This window comes from Daphnia magna, linkage group LG4, assembly GCF_020631705.1.
Source record: "Daphnia magna isolate NIES linkage group LG4, ASM2063170v1.1, whole genome shotgun sequence".
NCBI lineage: Eukaryota > Metazoa > Arthropoda > Branchiopoda > Diplostraca > Daphniidae > Daphnia > Daphnia magna.
The window spans coordinates 985,751-1,010,641 of record NC_059185.1 but is presented as its reverse complement, the minus strand read 5'-3'; the positions used below and the strand labels follow the sequence as shown (position 1 = coordinate 1,010,641).

The 24,891-nt window shown below is 39.2% G+C and overlaps 7 protein-coding genes, 1 long non-coding RNA gene and 1 pseudogene across 38 annotated transcripts; 3 read left to right on the top strand and 6 right to left on the bottom strand.

Moving 5' to 3' along the window:
- Nucleotides 1-242: 242 nt before the first annotated feature.
- LOC116921412 (brachyurin) lies at nt 243-1,852 on the bottom strand. The gene is given in 9 exon segments (XM_045173007.1): nt 243-510; nt 578-709; nt 712-719; nt 782-874; nt 937-1,125; nt 1,209-1,288; nt 1,355-1,427; nt 1,504-1,621; nt 1,710-1,852. Coding segments are annotated over 9 exon segments (906 nt in total). The 5' UTR covers nt 1,755-1,852; the 3' UTR covers nt 243-342.
- Nucleotides 1,853-2,796: 944 nt separating this feature from the next.
- LOC116921415 (brachyurin) lies at nt 2,797-4,496 on the bottom strand. The gene is made up of 8 exons (XM_032927703.2): nt 4,338-4,496; nt 4,153-4,270; nt 4,007-4,085; nt 3,852-3,931; nt 3,599-3,787; nt 3,436-3,528; nt 3,226-3,368; nt 2,797-3,140 (listed from the first exon to the last, which is right to left on the bottom strand). Exons 1-8 carry the CDS (start codon nt 4,380-4,382, stop codon nt 2,973-2,975), a joined length of 915 nt encoding a protein of 304 aa, XP_032783594.2. The 5' UTR covers nt 4,383-4,496; the 3' UTR covers nt 2,797-2,972.
- Nucleotides 4,497-5,117: 621 nt separating this feature from the next.
- Nucleotides 5,118-6,651, bottom strand: LOC123466495 (annotated as a pseudogene). The gene is made up of 6 exons (XR_006646108.1): nt 6,491-6,651; nt 6,279-6,405; nt 6,143-6,218; nt 5,808-6,067; nt 5,505-5,740; nt 5,118-5,436 (listed from the first exon to the last, which is right to left on the bottom strand). The product of XR_006646108.1 is annotated as a brachyurin-like (transcript).
- Nucleotides 6,652-7,558: 907 nt separating this feature from the next.
- LOC116921424 lies at nt 7,559-8,440 on the top strand. Its single transcript, XM_032927714.2, has 3 exons — nt 7,559-7,677; nt 7,775-7,978; nt 8,059-8,440. The coding sequence occupies exons 1-3, from the start codon at nt 7,660-7,662 to the stop codon at nt 8,230-8,232; spliced, it is 396 nt and encodes a 131-aa protein (XP_032783605.1). The 5' UTR covers nt 7,559-7,659; the 3' UTR covers nt 8,233-8,440.
- A 1,767-nt stretch (nt 8,441-10,207) lies between these two features.
- Nucleotides 10,208-11,721, bottom strand: LOC116921416 (brachyurin). Its single transcript, XM_032927704.2, has 6 exons — nt 11,575-11,721; nt 11,390-11,507; nt 11,245-11,320; nt 10,907-11,166; nt 10,607-10,845; nt 10,208-10,542 (listed from the first exon to the last, which is right to left on the bottom strand). The coding sequence occupies exons 1-6, from the start codon at nt 11,623-11,625 to the stop codon at nt 10,375-10,377; spliced, it is 912 nt and encodes a 303-aa protein (XP_032783595.2). The 5' UTR covers nt 11,626-11,721; the 3' UTR covers nt 10,208-10,374.
- Nucleotides 11,722-12,700: 979 nt separating this feature from the next.
- On the bottom strand, nt 12,701-14,257 carry LOC116921418 (brachyurin). Its single transcript, XM_032927705.2, has 6 exons — nt 14,101-14,257; nt 13,926-14,043; nt 13,782-13,857; nt 13,445-13,704; nt 13,148-13,383; nt 12,701-13,079 (listed from the first exon to the last, which is right to left on the bottom strand). The coding sequence occupies exons 1-6, from the start codon at nt 14,149-14,151 to the stop codon at nt 12,912-12,914; spliced, it is 909 nt and encodes a 302-aa protein (XP_032783596.1). The 5' UTR covers nt 14,152-14,257; the 3' UTR covers nt 12,701-12,911.
- A 983-nt stretch (nt 14,258-15,240) lies between these two features.
- On the top strand, nt 15,241-17,852 carry LOC116921426. Of its 6 annotated transcripts, none has more exons than XR_006646137.1 (8): nt 15,247-15,411; nt 15,474-15,607; nt 15,773-15,855; nt 15,958-16,166; nt 16,244-16,706; nt 16,768-16,927; nt 17,371-17,505; nt 17,645-17,852. XR_006646137.1 is itself a non-coding variant. In XM_045173009.1 (5 exons), the coding sequence occupies exons 2-5, from the start codon at nt 15,696-15,698 to the stop codon at nt 16,301-16,303; spliced, it is 342 nt and encodes a 113-aa protein (XP_045028944.1). In that variant the 5' UTR covers nt 15,241-15,607; nt 15,669-15,695; the 3' UTR covers nt 16,304-16,489. The 6 variants fall into 6 exon arrangements, 1 of the variants encoding a protein (XP_045028944.1); XR_006646138.1 differs by having other exon boundaries at nt 15,247-15,418; XR_006646135.1 differs by having other exon boundaries at nt 15,244-15,607; nt 15,669-15,855.
- A 3-nt stretch (nt 17,853-17,855) lies between these two features.
- LOC116921422 lies at nt 17,856-24,699 on the top strand. Of its 25 annotated transcripts, XR_006646115.1 has the most exons (23): nt 17,856-17,901; nt 17,985-18,100; nt 18,172-18,292; nt 18,365-18,821; nt 19,154-19,268; nt 19,480-19,578; nt 19,658-19,714; nt 19,843-20,239; nt 20,333-20,437; nt 20,498-20,538; nt 20,602-20,625; nt 20,701-20,839; nt 20,959-21,117; nt 21,174-21,578; nt 21,662-22,297; nt 22,740-22,809; nt 22,867-23,017; nt 23,095-23,219; nt 23,313-23,444; nt 23,513-23,626; nt 23,687-23,758; nt 23,818-23,903; nt 23,986-24,699. XR_006646115.1 is itself a non-coding variant. In XM_032927709.2 (7 exons), the coding sequence occupies exons 4-7, from the start codon at nt 23,527-23,529 to the stop codon at nt 24,211-24,213; spliced, it is 486 nt and encodes a 161-aa protein (XP_032783600.1). In that variant the 5' UTR covers nt 22,753-23,017; nt 23,095-23,219; nt 23,313-23,444; nt 23,513-23,526; the 3' UTR covers nt 24,214-24,699. The 25 variants fall into 25 exon arrangements, 1 of the variants encoding a protein (XP_032783600.1); XR_006646119.1 differs by having other exon boundaries at nt 18,365-18,509; nt 18,653-18,821; nt 21,662-23,017; XR_006646118.1 differs by having other exon boundaries at nt 18,365-18,560; nt 18,653-18,821; nt 21,662-23,017.
- LOC123471521 lies at nt 19,013-19,631 on the bottom strand. The gene is made up of 3 exons (XR_006646174.1): nt 19,497-19,631; nt 19,320-19,405; nt 19,013-19,244 (listed from the first exon to the last, which is right to left on the bottom strand). It is a non-coding gene; the product is annotated as an uncharacterized LOC123471521 (long non-coding RNA).
- Nucleotides 24,700-24,891: the final 192 nt, after the last annotated feature.

Sequence of the window (24,891 nt, the reverse complement as noted above, 5' to 3'; positions counted from 1 at the left end):
AGGCCCTAGCAGAGTCATCATGTCGTGAGTGGCGTTTCTTTATAGACAATTCAATCAAACCGAATTTCATTGCGGGACACACGCATGATAACGCTGCGTCCAGTTGTCCCAGATGGTTCTCTACGCATCGTTTGTTTACAGGTAACATGTTCCTCGTAGGCTTTCGTTTTCAATCGATTCATCATTATCGTACACCACGTCACTCAAAATAAGATTGGGAATAATCTACGCAGTGACAGCAATCTTCAAGGACTTTTGTATTTCATAGCTTTAGAAACAGGGAGAATAAGAAAAAAGGCAACAAAAATATTGGGTTGATAGGAAAAAGGAACATTCTTCAGTTTAGATGACCAAGCCAGTGACGGACGAGATCCAGTCAGCGAAGTAGGAGACGCGGGCGAATCCAGCGGGCAGACCAACTTCGCATCCAGCGGATGAACCGAAACTGACAATACCGACTTGGTTGTGGACGCCGTTGTTGACGAAGGACAATGGGCCGCCAGAGTCACCCTATTGCATTAAACAAAGACCGGAATTACATTTCAAAGTTTCAAGTTTGACGTCGTTGAGAACTTACGTTGCAGGATCCTTTGCCGCCAGTGGTATCGACGCAAATGTTTCCGTCGGTGATGGTGGCACCGTAGGTCTGGGCGCATTCGGCGTTGGAGATGCACGGGACATCGACTTCACGCAAGACGGGGGAGATACCGGCAGAGCATCTAACAGAATAATTTACGTGTCCTTACATGCGAGTTAAAAAAAAAAATTAATTTTAATTTACCATCAGAGGGTTTGCCCCATCCGCTGATGTGGAGCATATCACCAACATGGTCGCCCTCGGTGGAGGGGGCCATGCAGATTGGTTGGATTTCAGCTGTACCAAACATAACATTAATTTCATATTTCGCATTCTAAACAAGCAAAATATTGTCATACGTGTGAATTCAATTGGGTTGGGCAATCTGATGAGGGCAACATCGTTGATGATACGGACGGGTCCCCACTCGGGGTGAACGGTGTACTCGGTGGACCTGACTTCAACGCGAGTGGGCTCATCAGCAGCATCCAAACGAACGTTGTGGGAACCCAACAAAATGTTGAAGAAGATGGCATTATCAGCGCAATCTGCATAAATGAAATCAATGCGTCTCTTTTAAATAGATTTCCTGAAGTGGCAACGACGGGTATGGTATACGCAATTGACTTACGGGCAGCGGTAAGAACCCACTCGTTGGAAATCAAAGAACCTCCGCAAAAGTATTGACCATCGATGAAAATAGCCACCTGCCTGTTTTCATTTTAGAATTTATAATCACAGTTTCTAATGAAAATTAAGAATTTTAGCTTAGCCTACCATGGGGCAGAGTGGGGAACGGCCTCAGTTCCGCCGACGATACGGGAAGCATAGTTCACCTGTCCGCAGAATCCTAGGGTCGAAATGAATTTTAAAAATGTCGAAATGATTTCAAAAAATTTATTTATTTTAAGAATTTGTTCAAATACCGCGGGTATCGACAGTGGGGGCGCGCTTAGGGAAGACTTTAGCTGTGGTGGTCTTTGATGGAGCACGGGGGTACAAGACCGATCTGGGCTGGTACTTGGACAAGTCCCAAGCAGCCGCCTGAAAAAAACAAATGAAATTAAAAACAAATGTTTAAAAAATATTCGTGCTTCGATGAAGTTAAAAAACAAGTGAAAGTCTAGCTTACATGAGCGACGAACAAGGCAACCAAAACAATTGCGGAGACCTTCATGATTGCAACAGTCGAAACACGAATCGCCCCCAGGGTTTGTTAGCTCGTCTTTAAATACTTTTTTTTTCTGTTTGACAAACATTTTGATATACACGAATCAAGTCGATAACAACATGAAACATCAGCAAGGTCTTTTGGCTCAATTTTGTTTCGACTCAATGTCCGTTTCGCTATTTTGGGGCTTCGTTATCAAAGCCCCTCTGATCCTATACTGTCAATCACATTAGCTTGATTGAAATTTAGACCTATACCTGATCTGACTATAACCCATCATAGCCTGAGCTATTCATTTGGCTCCCTTTCTTCTCAACGAAAGGGTGAAATAATAAACGTTTAGTGAGTTTCAATTTGGGGAATGCGGATTAACTTTCGGTTGGTTTTACCATTTTTGAAGATCCGACTCAAAAATCCGGGTTTGTTGCATAATACGATAAAGATCTACGTTTCACGATCCTATCTAGTCACAACAATTTTATCTACGAAATCACTCAGCAAATATTGTTCTTCTTTCCTTTTTTTTTTGTGTACAATTGTTGATCTGTCAGGCCTTCAGGTTTAGGCTTTCTCTTTTTTTCAAACATTGTTTTATTATTTAGGATTTATTATTATGAACAAAGACGTGGTTGTGTGACACACAACAGTTATTATTGAAAACAAGCTTAAATTATCTTATTATCAAGTTCCACATTATTTTTCTTGAAGATCCCAAGCTTATTGGAGCATTGACGTAAGCTCACCGCACTTGATTCCATCAAATGATAAACGTACGCAAACATTAACTATTGTTCCGTGCACGTCAATGCCTATAGTCGCCGTTGTGAGATTAGCCAATATTTATTACTTTGCTTTGTCAATAAAAACAGCCAGATAAAAACACCTAGAACACTGTGGCAACAAAGCACCACTCACTTTGTTTTGGACCGTTTCAAAGTGTTATCGAAAAATGTCATATCTATTTATTTTCATAACCGATTTTATGGCTGCCATACTCGAACGAGATCCGCTATATTAAATGAAACGTCGTAGTGTCTACTAATAATCGTTGCGTGTTGACATGCAATGTAATTATTCTTTCTAAATAAATCCAAGAGGGTAACACACGATATTAAATTGCCATTCTTTTGTTTTTTTCTAAATATATCATTTTGAAAAACAAAAAAAAAAAGAAATAAAGGTCACAATTAAGCGCAGAGCATTTATTTCATTCGATGTTTATGTTTAGATGACCAAGCCAGTAACGGATGAGATCCAATCGGTGAAGCTGGAAACACGGGCGAAACCTGCTGGAATTTCCAGTTCGCAGCCTTGATTGGAACCGAAGCTGACAACGCCCACTTGATTGTAAACGCCGTTATTGATGAAGCTCAATGGGCCACCAGAGTCACCCTAAAATTATGAAAATTCAAAGATTATATCCATAATTAACACAAAAAAAAAAAAAACAAATCTGAAATCATTCATTTCATCTTACGTTGCAAGAGCTTTTTCCACCTAAGGTGGAGACGCAAATGTTGCTTTCGCGGATCGTGAGGACGCTGTAAGCTGCGACACATTCCTCATTGGTAATACCAACTACATCGACTTCACGAAGAACTGGAGAAATGCCAGTGGCGGCTACGAGTAATCGACATTCGAATTTAAATACTGAATGAGCTTTTCAAAAAGTGAAAATTCTCATTACCATCCGACGGTTTGCCCCATCCGCTGACATGCAGAGGATCTCCGGCGTGAGAAGGTTCAGTAGCGGGAGCCAAACAGATGGGTGAAATTGCGTCTACATTTATTTAAATATAACAATTTTTTATCTCTGAGGATAAAAGTATTGAATATATAAGTATACGTACCGGTAAAAGTAACTGACTCAGGAAGCTTGATGAGAGCCATGTCGTTGCGCAACAAATTCGGGCCCCAGTTGGGGTGAATAGTGTACACTTCAGATCGATATTCAACGCGATTAGGTTCTTCGGCAGCCGTCAAGCGGACATTGTGTGCTCCAAGCATAATGTTGAAGAAGGTGGCATTATCAGCGCAATCTTCAAGTTAACGTACACATTAATAATCGAAACTGGAACAAAAATGGAGCAACAATTGACTTACGGGCAGCAGTCAAAACCCAGTCGGGCGAGATGAGGGAACCACCACAGAAGTATTGATCATCGATAAACAAAGCCACTTGCCTGCATGTACCCAATGAAACACACAGATTTCAATACACAGACAGTTCATTTTAGTTAATTGGAATCAGATCTGACCATGGAAGAGAATTTGGAACGGCCTCAGTGCCACCTACAATGCGATCTTGATTGGAGGTTTTGACTGTACCACAAAAGCCTGTAAGAATTCATTTTAAAAACAAAATTAAGAGTTGCATTAAAAAATGCTAATTGATTTGAATTACCTCGGGTGTCGACGGTAGCAGCGCGTTTAACAGGGACGTACTGATTCTTTTGTGCTACAGGTGGTCGAGGGAACAAAACGGATCGATCCTGATATTTGGACAGATCTCTAGCCGCCACCTTTTAAATATAATGCAATTAAAATTCTGCTGGCTAACGGCTGGGAGTTTTTTGTTTGTGTATATACCTGGGCAACAACGACTGCGAAGAGCAAAGCTGCTAAAAACCTCATGTTGACTTCTTCAAGCTAAACGGACAGGTAAAAGAAAGAGTATAACCTGGATAATCTAGTTGACTTGTATTTATATTATTCTACTTTTATTGACAAATGGCGCATCGGATGCAATATGTATACGAGATAGCTGTATACACGATGCTCTTTGTTTCAAAACAGTCCAAAAGTTTCTTTTATCAGTCCGGTGTTTTTCCATCCATCACTCACACGTTCTTCATTTCGTCATACGGCACGTGAGAAAGCCATCACGTTCTAACCGTTAAATAATATTTATAGCTGTGCCTGAAAACTCTTTCGGCGCTTGATCGCTTTCTTACTGCAGTTGGCCGCAACTAAATGCGTAATTTGAAAGGAAATGTTTATACGTCTACAGGTAAATTGATTGCGTGCGATGATGAAAATTGCTGTAATCAAGTCTGAACCGGTCCTATAGCATACAAATTCTGATATGCTTGACAGGTGAGGTCAAAAGCACCAACTGTTTGGGTGATGATATAAGTGAACTGGCCAGATAAATATTCAAAAATCAAGTATACGGTATAGATTGATTATTTTCGGTACACTTGGTTTTACCCAATGTCGGCAATGTTTTTATTCGTGGCCAACGTGCGCAAGCTCATGCCACAAGTCCTTTCATCATGTTTTTATCTTTACTTGTTTCATTCGATCGTTTTGCTAAGAGACGTAATTTGTTTACTAAACATCCAGTTATGAAATGCAACGGATATGGCATTTCTTTTTCAACAAATCTTATGGTGTATATTGATGTTTAATGTTTTCAAAACGAACCTCATTAGACAACAAGATCAGCGTCAAACAAAAATAAACAATAAAATGCCGAAATACACACCCCAAAAACACAATTCAAGGGGGAAAACAAATTTAGATGATCAGACCAGTGGTGTCAGGCGATCCATTGGCTGTAGCTGGAAACACGGGTGAATCCAGCGGGGAATCCATCAGCGCAACCGGCGCGAGCACCGAAGCTAACGATACCGACCTGGTTGTAAACACCGGCATTGTCGAAGCTCAATGGGCCACCAGAGTCACCCTGTAATTCAAACAAATCAAATCAAATCACCACAGAAGATTCAGAATTTGAATCGCTGGAACACTTACGTTGCAGGAGCCATGTCCTCCGGTAGTGTCGATACACAGGATATTGTCAGTAATGATGTCACCGTAAACGGCAGCGCATTCGGCCGTCGTGATTCCAGGGGCGGTCACCTTCATCAGGACTGGAGAAACGCCTTCCAGGATACCGTCGGCTGTTTTGCCCCATCCGCTGACCAGGAGAGTATCTCCAACGTGGTTGGATTCGGTGGAAGGTGCCAAACAGATGGGAGCGATTTCAGCTGTGATGATATTTTGAAAATGAAAAATGTCGTGCGGGGAAGAAAAATGAAACGTGCACCAACTTACGGGTGAAGGCAACGGGAGATGGCAAGCGGATGAGGGCAAGATCATCGGCCAAGGTGGAAGGATTCCATCCGGGGTGGACGGTGTAGGTGGTGGTGGAGACGGTGACTTGCGATGGCTCGTTAGCGGTACGATCGTGAGCGCCCAATGTGATGCTGAATCGGTTAGCGCCATCAGCGCAGTGAGCCGCCGTCAAAACCCAGTCGGGAGAGATCAAACTGCCTCCGCAGAAGCCACTGCCATCGATAAGGACGGCCACCTGCCTTTATGTTATTCAAATTTTTGTTAAAATCTTTTGTTTTTAAAATTCGTAGGTGAAATAATGATGAACCGAATACCAGGGAAATTCATGGGGGACAGCTTCTACTCCGCCAACAATGCGGCTGGAATCGACTTTACGCTGACCACAGAAGCCTGTTCAAAGACATTTTCTTACATTCTGAATGTATTGAAGTGAATTGTGAATACACGTACCGCGGGTATCGACAGTGCGGGCTTGTTTGGTTGGCTCGAAATAACCGGGTCCTTGAGGTACTGGAGCACGGGGGAAGAGATCCGACCTGGGGAACAACTTGCTGCGAAGTTTAGGGATTTCAGCCGCCTGAAGGCAAAGCAAAGTGAATATTATGATAAATTGAACGATCCAATACGACATAGTTTAAAAAAGTGGGGTGTTTTATTATTACCTGGGCGAAAACGGCCAAAGCCAAAATGACAGCCAAAAATTTCATTGTTTACAGGTGAGGTTCACAACTGTTATTGAGGTAAGACCACGAAGAAATCGTGCAGTTAGCCCACTTTTTATGCGTGATTGACTCTGACGCAAAGTGCTTGAAACATCTCGATCATTTTCTTTATCTTTTACAGACTTTCCTAATCGAATATTATTGTTGTTGTAATGAACAGGATCCTGTATATACGTTAATACCCATCGTTATCAATGCCAACGTTCATCGTTCAAGGTGCTATTGTGGCATCAAAACGAAATAGCTATTTCCATAATTAAAATGAGCTGAAGCTCTGAACAACCTCAAATTGAATTCAACCCTCGAGGCTCAGACGCCAATGAATTCTCCATATTGTAATTTAGTTCATTAATGATTCAGTTTTACACGTGGGCCAACATCGTATCCGTTATGGGTAGACGAACAAAACAATTGCCGTACGACGATAAACAGCTATAGGCAAACAAAGAAAGAAAACTTGATTAACAAATCCTGTTACCTATAGGCCTTATGCGTAATGTATGTACCGTATAGATTGCATGTCATTGTTTACCTTTCGTAGTCCGGGTTTTTTCTTTACTTATTTGATAGCAGCAATAGTGCAACGAGTCACGAGACAAGTTCACGTGGAACATTTCACGCATCATTTATTTGAAAACATTCGCATAAAAATCCGTTACAAGCCCCGAAAATAATAACGAGGATTGCAAATGTGCACAACTATATTTTCGTACGAGACCAACGATTGTAAATTTCTGATTGGCTGACGGCCATTTATGACTCTAATAAAAACTTTTTTGTACTTTTGCATTAAGTTAACTGCGCCCCAATTCCTCCGCATCTTCCTCCTATTTTTCCCTCCGCATTTCCCGCTACAAATCCAATAAAGACGGTTATAAGTGGCACAGACATGTGGTGTCTATAGTCTCAAAAAAAAAAAAAAAGAAACTTTTAAATGACTGGCTCACGAACGCGGCCCTCAACAGCTTTGGCCCCAAAAAAACAAAAAAAAAAAAAGGGAACCGGCAGCACACAATGCATGACCGAAGAATGTGTGTTGGCTGGTGGGGTATATAAAGCGGCCGTGCTGTTCAGGTAGATATCCGCAGTCTTACTTTGCATCATCCAACATGAAGACTTCTCTTGTGGTAACACCATCGTTTTAACTGTTTCTTTCTTAGCATCTTTAAGTTGTGTGATTTCCTTTGTTTCTTAAGTTTGAGCCATCTGTTATTTTGCGAATAGGTTCTTGTCTTGAGTGCCGTTGTGGCCGCTGTTATTGCCGATGGTGAATATGCGCCTCCAGCGTATGAGAAGAAATACGACGGCTATTTCCAGTACGCCAACGTTCCCGGTAAGGACGAATACGAGTTTGGATACAACCGCGGAAATCCTCAGCACAACCGCAACCACTACGAGCAGTCCAAGGATCACCGTTTCCGCACCAAGGTTTGTCTTTGAAATTTCAAATTCATTTCTGATTGAGGACGACATGTTTTTGATTATCCGGTGTGTTGTTTGCGTAACAGGTCAAGTGGACCGATACCAAAGAAGGTTATGGCGAGCACTACTGGGAATACAATCATGGTGATGCTGGCTACAAATCTGATTACGCAGCTCCAGCCTACGCTGCTCCGGCCTACTCCGCCCCAGGTTACTCCGACAACGTTCCCGTCTACGAAGCTGCCCCATCAAAACAGTAAACAGCCAGTCTTCTGAGTCGAACTTCCTCGGCTGCAATGAAATGGAGCTTGTTTGTCAACGTCACCTGAACAGTCTCTCCTATTTGCAAAATATTTTGTGCGTCCGCATCTGCCGGTCAGATGTGTATCATCCACCCCACCCTCCGACCCTTGAAAAAAAAAAAACATAAAATTTCGTTAATATAATAAATATTGTTCAAATTCAAAATATCTCGCCTTCTTTGTCATCACTTTGTGCGTGCGTGTGAATCGGTTCGTCGGAGACCATTGAACTCGAAATAGGTTTCCAGCACGCGGTTCGGAGTACATTGCGTCTTCTTAAAGAGTTGGGAAGAAATTCCAGGCGGAATCGACAATGTCTCGACTCATAGTTTTTAATTTAAAAAAATAAAAGGCTTTTTGCGAAACGCCTACGATTTCAAACAGCCGCCATTTTTTTACTGCAATTCATTTTTTAGAAAAAATTCAAACCGGGGAAGTAAAAACAAAAGAACGATGGTTACCACAGACGATGGACCTGTCATTAAATTTTACGATTAAGGCCAAAAGGAGATGGAGGGTCAATGCCTCTTACCCGGAAGGATAACACAACTGTTAAAAACTGAAGTGGATGAGAACGAATTTGATTCTTTCAAGGCCACCTTTACTTAAAGATGATTTCAGCCCTCCAACCATTTTCCATCATCATAAAACTTCAATTAGCAAATGAGTTTCGTAAAAGACATGTGGCTTTCCGCTACGCCAAACAACACGGACTTGCATTCTCTGTGGCAATTCGTGCTCGACACGTCCGAATTTTCTCCGATTTGCGATAGCGAACAACTTTCCCCGTTCAAACCGCTATAGAATTTGCGGTTAATACCAGCAGACTAACTCCCCTAAAGCTTGGCCATTTGGCTGAACAACGGAACTGAACGCGCACAATGATCTGCACACCTGGCTTGCGAGCTAGAATAACATAAATGATGTCATACCCTTTGAGAAACAATTCGCTAGTCGCACAGCGCACTGTCATTAAAAAGCATTTGCAGTGTATTGCCATTAACCATTCGACGGTGAACTGAAAACACATCGCACACGGAGAAACGTAAAAATAAATAAAAGAGAAAACCTTGGGCGAAAATATTGGGGGCTCCAAAAATAGGTCGGCTTATAGCGAACACTCATCTAAAGCTTAAAAAAAAAAAAAAATAATAATAAATAGTTGCTTCGCCTTTGGACAAATGAGAACAATGGAACATCTCCTACGGCCAGACTGTAATAAATGCTTAAACTGGTAGCAGCGGAGTCTCATCTTCGTTCCATTCCAGTTCTATGTTGATCACGACCGCCTCCGGAGCTCGTCGGATGATGGAAATCCCTTGATGTGGTCTGGTGATTCACGTTCAACATCCCGCAAGCGTACCAGGAGAACATTTTTAAGTATTCCGCAATTCCGGTTATTTCCCTGTTGTAGATAAACTTGAGCGTCGATGGAATATCGGATTGGTTCGTGCTAAGCAAGTCCATTAAGAAGTTTGGCTCGTCAAGCTCCAAGTGTTGGGGCAAGTTAGCTGACACCTCCATTTGCGAATGGGATTTTGAAATTAGTTTAACGGGTACATAAATTAAATAAGAATTACTTTAGAGGCTGCAAGAGCGTCGACCTTCATGATATTAATAGAACACGGAATATTTCTTTTCTAAAAACGCAATCGCAATTTAGTACGTGGGTCGTGTCGACTGATGCCAACACAACAGGCGCTCAACGTCAATATAGACCAGTCGTTTACGATATGGCGTTGTTCGAGTTGGTGAATCTATAACACAGTCTGGTGTCATTGACATAAACTCACGTTAAGGTCACTAAACAATTGATCGCAAACAGCTGCGTGCCAGACGCTGAACACAGACCGTTCACGCTATTATTCCGATTTCATATAATAACATTTGCGCATTGTGCAGTTATAAAACGGAATGATCACCAAGGACGATATAATTTGTTCTGGACAAATACCAGCATCAAATTTATTAGATTTTTTTTTAAACACAAGGAATTAACTGATGGCCGAAATGTTTCATAAATGGTAAAATGGGGTCTTTGAAAAAGGTCTTTGATGATGGCCGAAAAAGATAATGCATGAAAAATGAACAAATAATTAATTAAATAACCAAACCAGTAACTAGGGCGATCCATTGGGCGTAACTGGAGACGCGTGTAAATGCGGCTGGGTAACCTGCCGTGCAACCGGAAGCCGAACTGAAGCTAAAAACGCCAACCTGATTGTAAACACCGTTGCTATCAAAGCTGAGCGGTCCGCCCCAATCGCCCTAAGTTCATCAATAATTAAGAGAAATTCCAAACAAATCGAAACATATTCGATTCAAAACTCACGTTGCACGATCCGTGTCCGCCGCTCGTGTCAATACACAGGATTTTGTCAGTAATGATGTTACCGATGTACGAAGCAGCGCATGTGGACGTCTGCATTCCCGGAGCAGTGACTTTCATGAGTATCGGAGAAAAAGGCTGAAAAATGTCATCAATTGTGAGGCCCCATCCGCTGACCAGAAGAGCATCCCCAGCATGATCGGGTTCGGTGCTCGGTGCGATGCAAATGGGTGCGATTTCAGCTTAAACACGTAAACATATTCTGGTGATGACACAACGGATAAATGGGTTTTATTTGCTTACGAGTGAAAGCGACGGGTGTTGGTAAGCGGATCAGAGCGATGTTATTGGCCAGGGTGGCAGTATTCCAGTTCGGATGAGTGCCGTATTCAGTTGTTTCGATAGTTAATTGCGATGCTTCCGCTACAGTCCTATCGTGAGCGCCCAACAAGAGACTCAATTGGCGTGCTCCATCAACGCAATAAGCAGCGGTCATGACCCAATCGGGAGAAATGAGTGTGCCTCCGCAAAAGCCTTCTCCGTCGATAGTAACAGCCACCTGCCTTTTTTTATTAAATTAATTAAAATTGAAACTTGAATGTTTGCGCATTTCTTAGAAAGACAATGAGAAATCAACGTACCAGGGAAATTCATGTGGAACGGCTTCTACTCCGCCAACGATCCGGCTGGAATCGACTTTACGCTGACCACAGAAGCCTGTTCGCAGACATTTATTTTAATCAGTAGAAAAATTTGGATTGAAGGTTGTATGTTTAGTTAACTGACCACGCATGTCGACAGGTGCAGCCGGTTCCGTGACAACGATGTGGCCCGGCCCTTGAGGTACTGGAGCACGAGGAAAGAGTTCCGACCTGGGGCGTAGATTTCTCGCAATTTCTGCCGCCTGAAAAATGTAATTTTTTTAAACAAGATAATTTAAATTAAGAGTGGCAGACCTGTAGAATATATACCTGAGAAAGAACGGCCATAGCCAAAATCAAAGTCCACGATTTCATAGTCATCTTATTTATGCTGCTAAGTGTTCACACAAAAGAATGAAAAAGAAACAGTCTGCCAAAGGACACATATTTATAAATCTTTTTCCGGAGAGATAATAACATACTTAATGGGTTTTTTGAAAGTTATCGATAAATTTGAGCACAGCCAGTTTTGTTTTTGTAATGAACACAGATGCGCTCTTTATTTTACTTATTTCTGTCAATAAGGGAAAAGGTCATTTCGTTATCGATGTTTATTTATAACTGATGTGCATTTGTGGTAAAGTGATTGATGTCCACAAAGTTTCGTTATCGAGCTTATCTAATGAGTATATTACATGTAAATCTTCGAATGTAAATTCAACACAGCCTTAGAAATGTGGTACTCTTGACCTATTATTAGTGAACTATTTGAAAAGATGAAAAACAATGAATTTCAATTTGAAAATCAAATTATTAAATTATTCTTTTTTCCCTTTTTTTTTCGCAGGTTTTCGTTTTCTATTCCCATTGGTTTGGGGAAAATGGTGATGTTTTTTTTCAAAGGGGAGAAAAACAAATTGTGGGGAAAAAAAAAAGGAAAAAAAAAAAATTGATAAATTGATTTTCAAATTGAAATTATTAAATGAAAAATTTGAAATGATGTGTATTGAAACTGCGTATTTTTTTTTTGCTCTTTTTCTAGTTTCAAATTTCTAATAATAGGTCGTAAAAGACACATTTATAAGGTTTGGTTTTGGATTTAAAACACCTTCCACATTGAAAAATCTAAAAAAATCTGATAATCTAAAAAAAATGTAAATGTAAATCTTCGAATGTAAATTAAAACTACACGAAAATCTATAGTTGAAAATCAGGATAATGCGACGTAACGCCGTTTGCGCAATCTGAAAAAATGTAGCGTTATTCCAGTTGTTGAATCTATAACGCAGTCTGGTGTCATAAGACATAAACTTATAGGTTAAGGTCAGCACTAAACAATTAATCGCAAACAGCTATTACGTTCCAGACGCTTAACACAGACCGTTCACGCTATTATTCCTATTTCATAACATTTGTGCATTATGCAGTTATAAAACGGAATGAACACCAAGGAATATAATTTGTTTGGGACACATACCAGCATCAAATTTATTAGATTTTTTTTTTACGATATTTTGGCATTTTGACTTTTGGCAGACATCTTTGAAACACAATGAATTAACTGATGGCCCCCATTTCATAAATGGTGAAATGAGGTCTTGGGAAATGTCTTTTTTTATGAAAAAAAAAAATAATAATAATGCAAGAAAAAATGAACGAATAGTTGATTAAATAACCAAACCAGTAACTAGGGTGATCCATTCTGCGTAGCTGGAGACGCGTGTAAATCCGGCGGGTAAACCTCGCGTGCAACCGGCACTAGAACCGAAGCTAACGATGCCGACCTGATTGTATACACCGTTGTTATCGAAGCTGAGTGGTCCTCCCGAATCGCCCTAAATTCATCAATAATCAAGAAAAATTCAAGACAAATAAATCGAAAATAATTTGATTCAGAACTTACGTTGCACGATCCGTGTCCACCGGTAGTGTCAATACACAGGATATTGTCAGTAATGATGTCACCGTACGAAGCAGCGCATTCAGCCGTCGTGATTCCCGGAGCAGTGACTTTCATGAGGATGGGAGATATGCTCTGAAAAGCGCCGTCAGCTGTTTTGCCCCATCCGCTGACCAGCAGAGTATCCCCAACATGATCAGGTTCAGTGCTCGGTGCGATGCAAAGAGGTGCGATTTCAGCTACAACACGTAAACATATTCTGATGATGACACTAACGGATAAATGTTTTTATTTGCTTACGAGTGAAAGTGACGGGTGTTGGTAAGCGGATTAGAGCGATGTCATTGGCCAGGGTGGAAGGATTCCAGTTCGGATGAGTGGCGTATTCTGTTGTTTCGATAGTTAATTGCGATGCTTCCGCTACAGTCCTATCGTGAGCGCCCAACAAGAGACTGAATCGACGTGCTCCATCGGCGCAATGAGCGGCGGTCATGACCCAATCGGGAGAAATGAGTGTGCCTCCGCAAAAGCTTCCGGCATCGATGGTAACGGCCACTTGCCTTATTTTTTTATTGACCAAATTAAGTTTAAATGTTTGCGCATTTCTTAGAAATAAGACAATGAGAAATCAACGTACCAGGGAAATTCATGTGGAACGGCTTCTACTCCGCCAACGATCCGGCTGGAATCGAATTTCCGCTGACCGCAGAAGCCTGTTCAAAGACATTTGTTTTAAATCAGTTCAGAAATTTGCATAGAAGGGTGTGGTTGATTAACCGACCGCGCATGTCGACAGGTGCAGCCGGTTCCGTCACGACAATGTGACCCGGTCCTTGAGGTACTGGAGCACGAGGAAAGAGTTCCGACCTGGGACGTAGATTTCTCGGAATTTCTGCCGCCTAAAAATTGAAATTTTTAAACAAGAAAATTAGAATTAAGAGAGGCAGTTAATGTACCTGAGAAAGAACGGCCATTGCCAAAATCAAAGTCAACAATTTCATAGTCATCTTATTTATGTTGTTAGGTGTTCACGCTAAAGGAAGAACGGGAACGAGTCTACGATCTTAGAAATGGCCCAGATTTATAAACCTTTTGTCCGGAGAGATAATACTTAGATAATAATACTTTATAATATAACCTAATGGTTTGAAAGTTATCGATAAATTTAAGCCAGTCAGTTTTGTTTTTGTAATGAACACAGAAGTTCTTTATTTGCTTATTTCTGTTTATAAGAGAGAAGGTCATTTCGTTATCGATGTTTATTTATAACTGCTGCGCATTTGATGTTACAGATGATTGATGTCTGCTAAGTTTCATTATCAAGCTCATCGATTAAGTGCATTTAATATAAAATATGTAAATAAAAACTAAAATAAAATCTAGATTCAAATTAGGATCTTTACTTGCGTGCGAAACGCTATCTATACGTAACACCGTTTGCGCTATCACGAGAGCAACCAGTTTCGAATTTAAAGAACTCATAAACTAGGAAAGCCAAGCCAAAATGAAATTGATTTACATTTTCCTCTTCTAATAAAAAAATCGGAGCCATGTACAGTTTGATACATTTAGATTTTTGCGAACAATGAAATAAAAAAATTTTATTTTTCCGAATTTAAGTCCGTCTTTTTGTTAAACTGTCGGTTTAAAATTTTTGACTTGGAATAAAACCTAATCTGCTTAACCAAATTCAAACGCTGTTTCCGAATAAAATATTGTTTTTCGATCCGTTTAGTGGTTATTGAATAAATCACTATGCTTATGGCAATTATTTTGTGTCATTATTCGCCCCCCCCCGCATGCAATCAGTTACTGTATTCAGCAACCCAAACTATATAATCAATCCCCCAGATATTGCTGTTTGCCATTTTCCAAATCTATTTTAAAAGCTAAAGATATTTGCTAAAGCTATATGCTAAAGCTATCGGCTATTTTCTTTCGTGATTTATCTGCGCTATTCCGCCAACCTATGCTGCCCTCTAGTGGTAGACGAAACAAATGGCTGCACAGAGTGCACAGATCAGTGTCTTCTGTTGAACGTAGACCCTAGCGCCACCTAAATCAAATAAAAAAAGAGTAAAAAGTGAAAAAAAGTGCGCGCGCAATGCTTCCGTTTTGGCTAACCCTCATCCTCCTTCATGTACTTCCATTTTGTAATCGGGGTCTCTGCTAGTGAACCTGTCTAGCCCGCTGGCTTCACTTTCATAAGAAATGACACTAATGATTGCCGTAGATTTCTTTTCCAGAAGAAATAAAGTCAAACGCTGGTTGGAAGTAAATTGGTCACTTGAATACAGACATAATTCTGACATTGTGTTTTCTGTAAAAGTTGTTATTGGATATTGGCCCAGCAGTGTACATGAAAAGATTTGTTAGTAGGTCAATTTCTCTCCCTGGTATGACCACCAAGGCCTTAAGGTGGTCTTATTCCAACCAGGTGCTTACAATCCCACCAAAACTAAGGTAAATCAAAGTTTTTAGGATTCTGAGCAATGATGTCAGTGTAGTATTGAAACACCAACAGATTGAGAATATCCAACAGGCCAGTTCTATGACCTGGCATGTAGGGAGTGATGAGCAAATGTTTGTTGCTGGCATGCCGTTACTGTTTGATTTCTCGTTAATTAGGTCATGAATCACTACAGCCATGCTGATTTCCATGATTGTCATCCAAGACAAGATCATGATTGCATTGATCATTTAAAAGCAAGGTTTAGTTCCTTTTTTTTCTTTTTTATACCAATTAAAAAGTGAAATGTACAAAACATTGCAGACCATGTAGTTCATCTTTTGAAAATATCTGTTCTTTTTAGGTTTAAAGTTTGGAAGGTGGAACAACAGCATTTTCCAAAAGCTATTTTTATTACTTCTTTGTGTGATTGCACAACACATACAGGTTTTGTGTATTTGAAATTTGTTGCACCACTTGCTCTAATCAGCAAAACCAATCATTTTGAGCTGCCAGCTACTTCAGTTTTGGTTTGCTCTCATTACAGAAAAGTACATTAAAATGTGATTAAGAGTAAGATAGATTTAATGCTATAACTAGTATAGCAAGTTTTTCATTTTTTTATATTTATTAATTTTTTTGTCTTCTAGATGTCAGCCCTTACATATTCATACATGTGGATAATTTGCTTTAGAGATTGGGCAGAATAGTAACTTGTGTAGTTTATTAACAATATTGCAAGCTATGAGCATCTTGGATTCCATATTAGACTTGTTTTAATATTTTTTCAATATTCCATTTGGATGGTTAATGATGCCAACACTAAAAAATCCAAAAAGACACATTGAAAATGTAAGTCTTCTTTACCTGTGAATGATAAAATAACCAGTAACACATTCAGCAACTGTTGGCAGCAGTAAACAAAAAAACAATGAAAATCGATCACAAACTACGGTGAACAATCAACTAAATAGTTGTAGACATTCATACATTTGTATGTTAATGTAATGTAGTTGTAGTTAATGTTTTTAATCATACTTTTGGCTTGTCATTGCCAATCTACAGTGATTACATTTTAGGTACGACGTTGCCGAAACCTATTTCATCATCAAGGTTATAGAATTTTCATGTTTTGCCACAATGATGTATATTCAGTTTATTACTATTTTAACAGATGGCTCAAGAAAGAGAATTTCTGAAAGAATCTGTAAGCGACCTTCAGAACGTGATACATAGCTTAGAGAGTGACAATTCGCCTCTGAACAGCACCCTACAACTAGTATCCACCGCAAACCAATAATTTCGTCAGGCTTGTATTGTTGGTGTACTTACAGGTAAGTGTTATTAGTTTGGTATCCTTGTAAACTGATGATAGTAAAAGAAAGAAAGGAAAGGTTGAAAAAATGATATTAAAGCACACCAAATTATTGATTTTACATACAAACGCCCGTCTGACGTAAATACCAATTGATATTTCGAAATCAGCATTCAATTTTGAGTAAAATGTGTGATTTTCATTGAATTCCAAGAGATGTCGTTTTTTATGGATTTTGGAAAAAGTGAGAAGGGTATAGCCTTCCCACTTTTTCATTTTTGGCAAAATTCTCGATGTAATTAAAATTACGTGATTTCTGTTCAAAATTGAACGAAAATTCCGAAAATCAAGTTTATTTTTGCATTGGACTCGTGGTTTTTTAACCAAATGTAGAAACGGAAGAACAAAGTGTACAATGTTTGAAAATGCTGTTTTTTTTTTTTTTGTTTTTTTTTCTACCAGGCAATCGGGAACATCACGGACACCGGGAGCCGTTGAGTTTTTTATTTAGGTTTTGGATGTAGTAGCAGTAGCAAGCGCCAGATTTCGCAGTTGTACCCACTTTTTTGCTCTGATTGGCTCTCGCAGCCATTGAAGGTATTCAAGTTTACAGGCCTTAACCATTAATTAGGCCTTGGATTTTCTGATTGCCACGGAAAGTTTTTCGTTAATTCTGTCGTGGCAACAATTGATTCAGATTTAATTGATTAGAATGTAGCATCTATTCTAATTGCAGATACGAGTCCAACGCATCATGCAACGCAACCGGCATCTAGTGTTTCGTGAAGAAATCATAATTGATCCGTGCAAGCAATTAATTATGTCATCAATATCTTCCTGTTGGCAAGTTTTTTATTGTTTATTAGTGTAAATATTGCAATTTGTTTCTCTTAATATTGCAACCAACTAATTTCCTTTATTGCACATGGATTAACTTTTTTAAACCTGCTAGAACAAACATGAATTATTTGAACTTTTGATTGAAACAGTCAGGTATGGTATAACAAAAATTTATTGTTGGAATTATGCTTATTAATCAAAGGCATTAGTAAAATTTCACCTGTTTCCGATTTTAGATTTGCCTGTTTCATTTAAAAGTTAAGACTGCCAAGTAATGCTACTCTTTGACAACTTTTTGCCACTTTCCAAAAGATGCTATGGAACAATTACAGGAATGGTATTCCAACATTAGGTATCTTAAATGTTCAGTTTTTAATTACCTACCTGTTGTTAAGATCTGTATCTTGTAATCCCAACACCTAGAATTTTTCCTATAAATTGTAATAGATGAAAATAATATTGGAGAAAGGAAATCAGTGGACCAGGTGAATCTGAGACCTGTGGACATTCATTTACTTGTTCAGAAGGTGTAAAAACATTTGAGGTTAAACAAATTTCTTATCTTCTTTTTTATCATGATGGGTGAAATTTCCAATCATTCTTTTCATTTGGATAGATTATGCAACTTTTAAGGATTGAGTTTAGCCTATTATTGATTTATATGATATGTGGCATATCCTATGCGAACGATGTCATGAGAAGAATATGTGCTGTGAGATGGTTGTCATGGCATAATGAGTTTTCCGGTCATTCGTTTTTGCGTACGTTCAGATGGTTTCCAGCAAGAAGCATCTTTATCTGTCGAACTTAAAGTTCTCAAATGCTCTTTACATATATATTTATATCTATATATTTATTTATTTCTTTTTCTTTACTCTTGTTCATACGGTGACATTTTATGAAGAGATTCCGATGGGGAAAATCAAATCAAGCCGTATACTGGAAAAATCAGCAACTCTCAATCCATTAGATGACCGTCGGCTGCTTCGGTTTTGCCCGGCGTCGATTTATCATGGTGACCATAATGGACATTACTCTTACTGGACATTTTCTGTTGATTCACGAACTGTTAAGTATGTTATGTTGTAACTTAAAGTTTCTTCGCTTTATGATGGTTTTTTCATGAATAAGTTAAACCCATTTGATTTCTTAAAAGTATTGTGGCAAAAATTCTAAGCTAATTGTAATGATACCGTACTTGGACAGTTATTTTATGAACAACATGGCTTGCTTTTGGTTTGATTATTAAGATTTATTTGATATCTGTTAGTCAAGCCTAGTACTTTATTTGCCTCCAAAGATGTAATCCTAAGAAGGTACGCTTTCCTAATTATGTTTTTCACAATGTAATTGTTACAATTTTTCTAGGTGTGCATGAATGATAAAATTTTGTATGCAATTCCAGGTTAATCTGGGGCTTCTTCATTCGGCTCCTGGTTGCGACTGGCATCAGTGACTACAATGTCTTCGTCCGGATTCTCAGAAAGTTCTCCTGTCTGAGGTTCCTTATTTGTCATTAGGTACTACTTCGTCATCTAGCATTGCTGTGGCATCTGCACCTTATTATTTACCTTGCTCGTAATAACACCCATCTTGCGCAATTTCTTCAAACACACGATCATTTCCTTGTAGCCCTGTCGTCTCTTCTACTGCTCTACTTAAATAACCAAGTCGACGCAGAGGAAAGCGAGATAACACATTTTAACTAACTGTTGCTTGAAACGATTATAGACCATCCATTGTTATACCCGGATCACAGTGTATGAACACATCGCGTCCGGCTGCAGTGACCAGGGCGGGCTGAAATTGGTGACAACACGTATATACCAGGTAAACTCATCCAATTCGAAAGATTTCGGAAAAACCTTTGTAGAAAAGTGTTGTCTAAATTTGGCCGCAACGCATTCAGGAATGGAGCTTAACGTTTTGCATAGATGAAGAACAGAATAAGAAAGAATCAAAACAAGTTCGTAAACAGCAAAAACTAAGCTCTGGAAGAATTGGATTGTTAACGAACTGTTTTCTTTCGTCTCGGAATTTTATAACCTTTTTTTTTATACTGGTGATGTGTGTTTTGGTTAAAAAACTAAATAGGAACTGCATACAACTACAGCAAAAAGATTGGAAAAACTTGCGTAATGTACCAGGTCACCAATAGGTGTCAGGGGTGTCTGGTGTCGCCACTTTTGTCGCCACTTGTGTCGGTGAAAGAAAACGCATCCCTTTTTGGCCGAAAATGCGACGGGCCTGTTCCGGTTTATCGATGAAGACTGTGTTGAGTTGGAAGTTGGAACTGAGTTACTCATCTCCACAAGGAAAGTACACACGAAAACCATTGATACTTAACATCCATCACATTGAAAAATCCTCGAATGAATTTTACTTTATTCCGTGCTAGTTGACAGTTGATACCAGAGATTTGGGAACAACAAAGGTTACTGTTACACTGTTAAGTTTAGGAAACTTTTCAGCCACTTCTCTGGGAATGTCGGTAAGTGTAAATCGAATGATTCTGGCTTTATAGTACAGTTTCTACCATGAGATGAACTTGTATCAGTCTTCACTAAATTGTTTATAATTTCAGATAGAAATGGTATACAGTAAAATCATGTTAATGATGAAACAAGAGGGCATAGCCTGGAAGAGCTGCAACTGCTGTAGCTCAGATGTCAGCAGATTTGTAAATCGGGTATTTGAAAACCGTATTAATTGTTTCTCGGATAACAAAATATTTATTGCTTTCTAATAGCTGTATCTGCTGTGGGAAATAAGACTACTGAGGTTGCATAGGTAATTATTTGTGTAGAGTGATAATTTTTTTTATTATGATTTAATTCATTTTACTTTATATAGATGTTACTGAGATGAGCTTCATCTGTAAGTTTTTTTGTTCAGTAAATCTAAATTTTTTTGGCTATTTTCTATTCTAATAACAAATTTGAATGGCACCAGAAATGCTGGCAAAGCTTATCTGTCAAATAGAAACAGAATAAACAGGAATAGGTTGAAATTGAGCCCGAAATACCCACATTGTGATGAATTATTGCATATTAACATGCAGATAACTGTAACAAGTGTGACTCTTGTTGAGGTAAACAACGTCAACAGTGCTAGTACCGAGTCTCTCTGACTTTATCCCCCGAGATATGTTTTACATTAAATGTTATCTTATCCAATTTCTTTGGTTGTTAACCGAATCTCATTTAGCAGAAAAGGATTGAAACAATAGCGGACGAAAAGGAAACTGCTTTAAAACCGGTTTTGAATGACACCAGCTATTCCGATGACGATGTTTGGGAACCGAGCATTTGAAAAGAAAAAACCCGTATTCCAGTTACTAAGCCTTCACGACATTCGACAAACAAAAAGGTACACACATAGATAGCTTGAACATTGTTTGTTTTTAAAATTTGTTTTGATACCAGGAAAAGGCTAAAGTAAGACATCGTCCCTTTGCTGCTTTGGGGGACCACCGTCGCCAAAAGAGAAATCACTTCATCTATAGATTTGGTAGGTGAAAAGCCAAATAGATAAATTTCTTGCACGGAGTAAGCAACAGGTAGGTCGTATCTAGGTAGGTCGTGCAGGCAAAGATAAATAGTCAAATTTAATTAAATAGCCTTCATTTGTGCTGAAGAACCGTTCATGGAAGCTGATTTCGATGAGACGCAAGTGCTGATTCGTCTGATGGTCGATTATGCCAACATGGCAGCCAAGAAACATGCCTTGCTCAATCGGATTGAAATCGTGACATCGGAAAAAGGAGTCTTCTTCTGGAAGAACTGTCCAGTCGCAACCAGTATGTTGCCACGCTACTGCCTATTCGCGCTGTCGGTGTTTAGATACAAGAGCTTCACAATTTAGACGTTTTGTTGGCGAAGTTTTATAAAAATTGTTTTTTTTTTCCTTGCAGGGAGCTTGCCGAACTTAAAGCTATTGCGTAGCACTGAGCTATTTATTAGTTATAGCTTTGGCATTATGAAGAGTGTTGTTCATCTATTTGTTCTTGTTTTTTTTTTTTTCCTGAAATTGAATATTCACAAAATTTTGTATGTTTGTAAATGGGTAAAATCTATTCAGATTGGTATCATGAAGTATGACTGTAGGAAAGGGTACATAGGCTTCTAAAAGTGAAGAACAGCTCTGATGTCTTTGGTAAGCGGAAAATGAACTGCATTTTGAAGCTTCAGATGACGGTTTTAAGACTCTTTCGTTTGCTTTGCCCAATGAATCTGTACTTGGAACTGGCAGGTGGCGTTATTCTTAAAACCCAGAGGTGTTTTTCATTTTTCAGGGGGATTGATTGATGATTCTTGTTGGTTAGACCATGAAGAAAACCAATACATGGATAAGTGGAGGATTATAACAGCAAAAAACTGTAATTCCTCATGGCATTTTCATTCACGCATGCGTGGTAGTTCGTGAGCAGACGAACCATTGAAAGAACCTTGTGCAGTCTAGCTGCATCCAGCCAGATACCAGTAGAACCCGAAACATTGTTTTGACAAGTACTGCCATATTTCGGTTGCAGGTTTTCACTAAATACCAAGTAAGTTACGGGTTTAATCATGATGAATGTATGATTTTTCGATTCAAATCTATTTAGGTGTCAGAACTGAAATTGTACTTTTAAAACACTGCATAACTTTTATTAACAATAGTTTACTTTTACAACTATCAAAATCTTGTTAACCACTTAAAGGAGAACAAAGCTAATTTTTTTAGATTTCCTGAATTTCAACTTTCGCTTTTAAAGTGCCAAATAACTCCTTATTTGTTGGTCTGTCAGAAAAAAGATTCACATTTTCGTGATCCTCATCAAATTTGGGGTCGAATCCATGGATCAGCTCCACTCCAAATACCCGAAAGTCGTCAAAAATCGCAAATTTTCCTGAACATGTTCATGAAAAATCTCGACTTTTGGCTAAAAACACGTCATTCCAATCCCAAATTTGATAAGGATCATGGCAATTCTACTCTCTTTGTTATAGAATCACTATTTCCGGAGATATGGGCTACTTCCGGTTACTTCAGGGAAATTTTCGTGACGATATGCAAAAAGTAAAAAATGAGCTGTATTATTCTAACAATTTCAAATGTTTTTCTTGCATGCGTTAGGGTGTTGCAACTTTTATTCCGTGTTATTCTTGCTATCAATAGTACAGACTTACCCTACGATCAACGACAGTTTTCGCTACAACCGCCTCGTCTTGCAACTAGTAGTTGATATTCTAGGTTTAATGTTTAAAATTGGAATCAACTGTCTAAGGTTAGTAAAGCTCAAGCACTTAAAAGCAAGAATTGTGTACTGATTTAAAAGTAAAATCTGTTTTCCTTGGGTTTCAGGCGGAAAAACTAGATGGCGTTGACGTTCGTGTATGATAAATATTACGAGTGACAAGTCAAATGGGTGTTTGTTACGTTTCTACCCTGTTTAGTGTTTCAAAGGATTTTTCGTCAAAAATTTAGCGGTATGTTATTATCTGTTCAGTTTTGCTATCATTGTGTATGTATTGAAAAGGAAATCATTAAAAGAGATTGCTTTTTGTATGTGTATGTGGTAGAGTTTCGCCTTGTCAGCTGCTGAACCAGTAGCCTGCATTCCTGCTATCAATGTACCACAAGGGATGCTGACACTTAAAAAATACAAACAGTGACCACTATACCCGAGACATGAACATCACCATCCTGTTAAGGTATTGTTAATTGACTTTAACTCTTTTGTTTTAGCTTAGTGATGTGTTCTGTTGTCACTGAACCACAGAGTCTTCGTCTACTATGTGTTATGAACCATCTGTCCTTAGCATCCAATGTTTCCAGATTTTAAAGCTTCTCTGCTTAGCCAACCATTCTCCATACACTTCAGCTCTTCATTGTGGTATTACAGAATATTAATTATCTTCCACTACACACACCTGTAAAAATGTTCTCTGCACAGGCTTCTCTTCCTCTCTTCTTAGCCTGATGAATGCCAACAGGCATAAAGGTTCATCTCCATTGCCTTACCATGGTATTTTAATTTGACGGTTTATCTGAATTTCTCATTTTACATACAAATCTTTGTTATAGGAATGGAACTTATCGTTGTTAATCCTGCTGCCAAATCGTCTTCCCGTACGAGTCATGCAGTTTTAGATTCCTTATGGAATTTCCTTGTGAGTAAAAAAAAAATTAAATAAAATGGTTTTTTGCAGTAAGAATTACATTGCCATTCTCATTTGTCAATTTTCTCTTCAGGCAACATCCACCCAGGCTGAAAAGGGCATCCTACCAGTTGTTTGGACCATACCTGCCTCTCCTCGCCGTCTTCGCCCCGCCTTCCTCGCTCAACCGTCTTCGCTTTGCCTTCTTCAAGTTGATCGTCTTTGCCTCGCCGTCTTCGACTCATCGTCATTGCCGCATCGTTTTTGCTCCCGCCCGGCTTCTCCTCATCGCCGTCATCGTGGAACCTCGCGTTTTTGGTAGTTTGTTTTGTTTTGTATTGTTGTATGACTATGTTTAAAGTTAACCCGTTGGCTGCCACCCATTTTGCTCCCCTTTTTTTTTTAGTTGTAGGGACCGGCGGCGCTGTTCTGCCCCATGGTTGATCACCCATGGGGTGGGACAGTCGCCTTGCGCCTTAGGGCGCCGTAGGCAATGCACCAGTAGGGACTTCCCTTTGTCGATGCGATGATGGAGTACCTGGGGTGTGCATTCCCGTAAAGGTCTCCATCGTCAAGTCAGCCCGGACTTGTCTTCGGACAAGTCCCCCTTTCATCGGATCCCTCTGAAACGATGCGTAGTTATTGTAGAAGAACAACCTATGGGTTGTAATGGCTTGGCAGCCAACGGGTTAACTTAAGTGTTTATTTTTGTATGCATGTATGTATTGTATTTATTGTATAACATGTGATGTAAAACTGTGGTGGAATTGTGGGTGGAGGTGGGATAATACATAACCAATTCCATTTATTTCTTTGTGTATTGAATTTTAGTATTGAAGAAGAAATCAATGTCAAGATATGCCAAATTAAATTGTCATTTAGTAATCTTTAGTCAATAAATACTTATATACTTACATCCAACAGAATTAAAATTTGCTATTTAAATTCTCAACATAGATAGCCATTATCCTGTCACCAACTTAAAATTTCTGCCACTGCA

Excerpts from the sequence above, each read along its gene's own strand:
- LOC116921418 (XM_032927705.2), bottom strand. The coding sequence starts at position 14,151 with ATGACTATGAAATTGTTGACTTTGATTTTGGCAATGGCCGTTCTTTCT. Across the intron at positions 13,705-13,781 it reads GTTCCACATGAATTTCCCTG|GCAAGTGGCCGTTACCATCG; the intron begins GTACGTTGATTT and ends TAAAAAAATAAG. Across the intron at positions 13,080-13,147 it reads GTGGACACGGATCGTGCAAC|GGCGATTCGGGAGGACCACT; the intron begins GTAAGTTCTGAA and ends TGATGAATTTAG.
- LOC116921422 (XM_032927709.2), top strand. The coding sequence starts at position 23,527 with ATGTGTTATGAACCATCTGTCCTTAGCATCCAATGTTTCCAGATTTTA. Across the intron at positions 23,627-23,686 it reads CACTTCAGCTCTTCATTGTG|GCTTCTCTTCCTCTCTTCTT; the intron begins GTATTACAGAAT and ends TTCTCTGCACAG. Across the intron at positions 23,759-23,817 it reads ATCTCCATTGCCTTACCATG|GAATGGAACTTATCGTTGTT; the intron begins GTATTTTAATTT and ends TCTTTGTTATAG.
- LOC116921426 (XM_045173009.1), top strand. Across the intron at positions 15,856-15,957 it reads ATTGATCATTTAAAAGCAAG|GTTTAAAGTTTGGAAGGTGG; the intron begins GTTTAGTTCCTT and ends TGTTCTTTTTAG. Across the intron at positions 16,145-16,243 it reads TTTGCTCTCATTACAGAAAA|ATGTCAGCCCTTACATATTC; the intron begins GTACATTAAAAT and ends TTTGTCTTCTAG.
- LOC116921415 (XM_032927703.2), bottom strand. The coding sequence starts at position 4,382 with ATGAGGTTTTTAGCAGCTTTGCTCTTCGCAGTCGTTGTTGCCCAG. Across the intron at positions 4,271-4,337 it reads TCGCAGTCGTTGTTGCCCAG|GTGGCGGCTAGAGATCTGTC; the intron begins GTATATACACAA and ends TATATTTAAAAG. Across the intron at positions 3,788-3,851 it reads CTGGGTTTTGACTGCTGCCC|ATTGCGCTGATAATGCCACC; the intron begins GTAAGTCAATTG and ends GTTAACTTGAAG.
- LOC116921424 (XM_032927714.2), top strand. Across the intron at positions 7,979-8,058 it reads ATCACCGTTTCCGCACCAAG|GTCAAGTGGACCGATACCAA; the intron begins GTTTGTCTTTGA and ends TTTGCGTAACAG.
- LOC116921416 (XM_032927704.2), bottom strand. The coding sequence starts at position 11,625 with ATGACTATGAAATCGTGGACTTTGATTTTGGCTATGGCCGTTCTTTCT. Across the intron at positions 11,167-11,244 it reads GTTCCACATGAATTTCCCTG|GCAGGTGGCTGTTACTATCG; the intron begins GTACGTTGATTT and ends TAATAAAAAAAG. Across the intron at positions 10,846-10,906 it reads AACACCCGTCGCTTTCACTC|CTGAAATCGCACCCATTTGC; the intron begins GTAAGCAAATAA and ends TACGTGTTTAAG.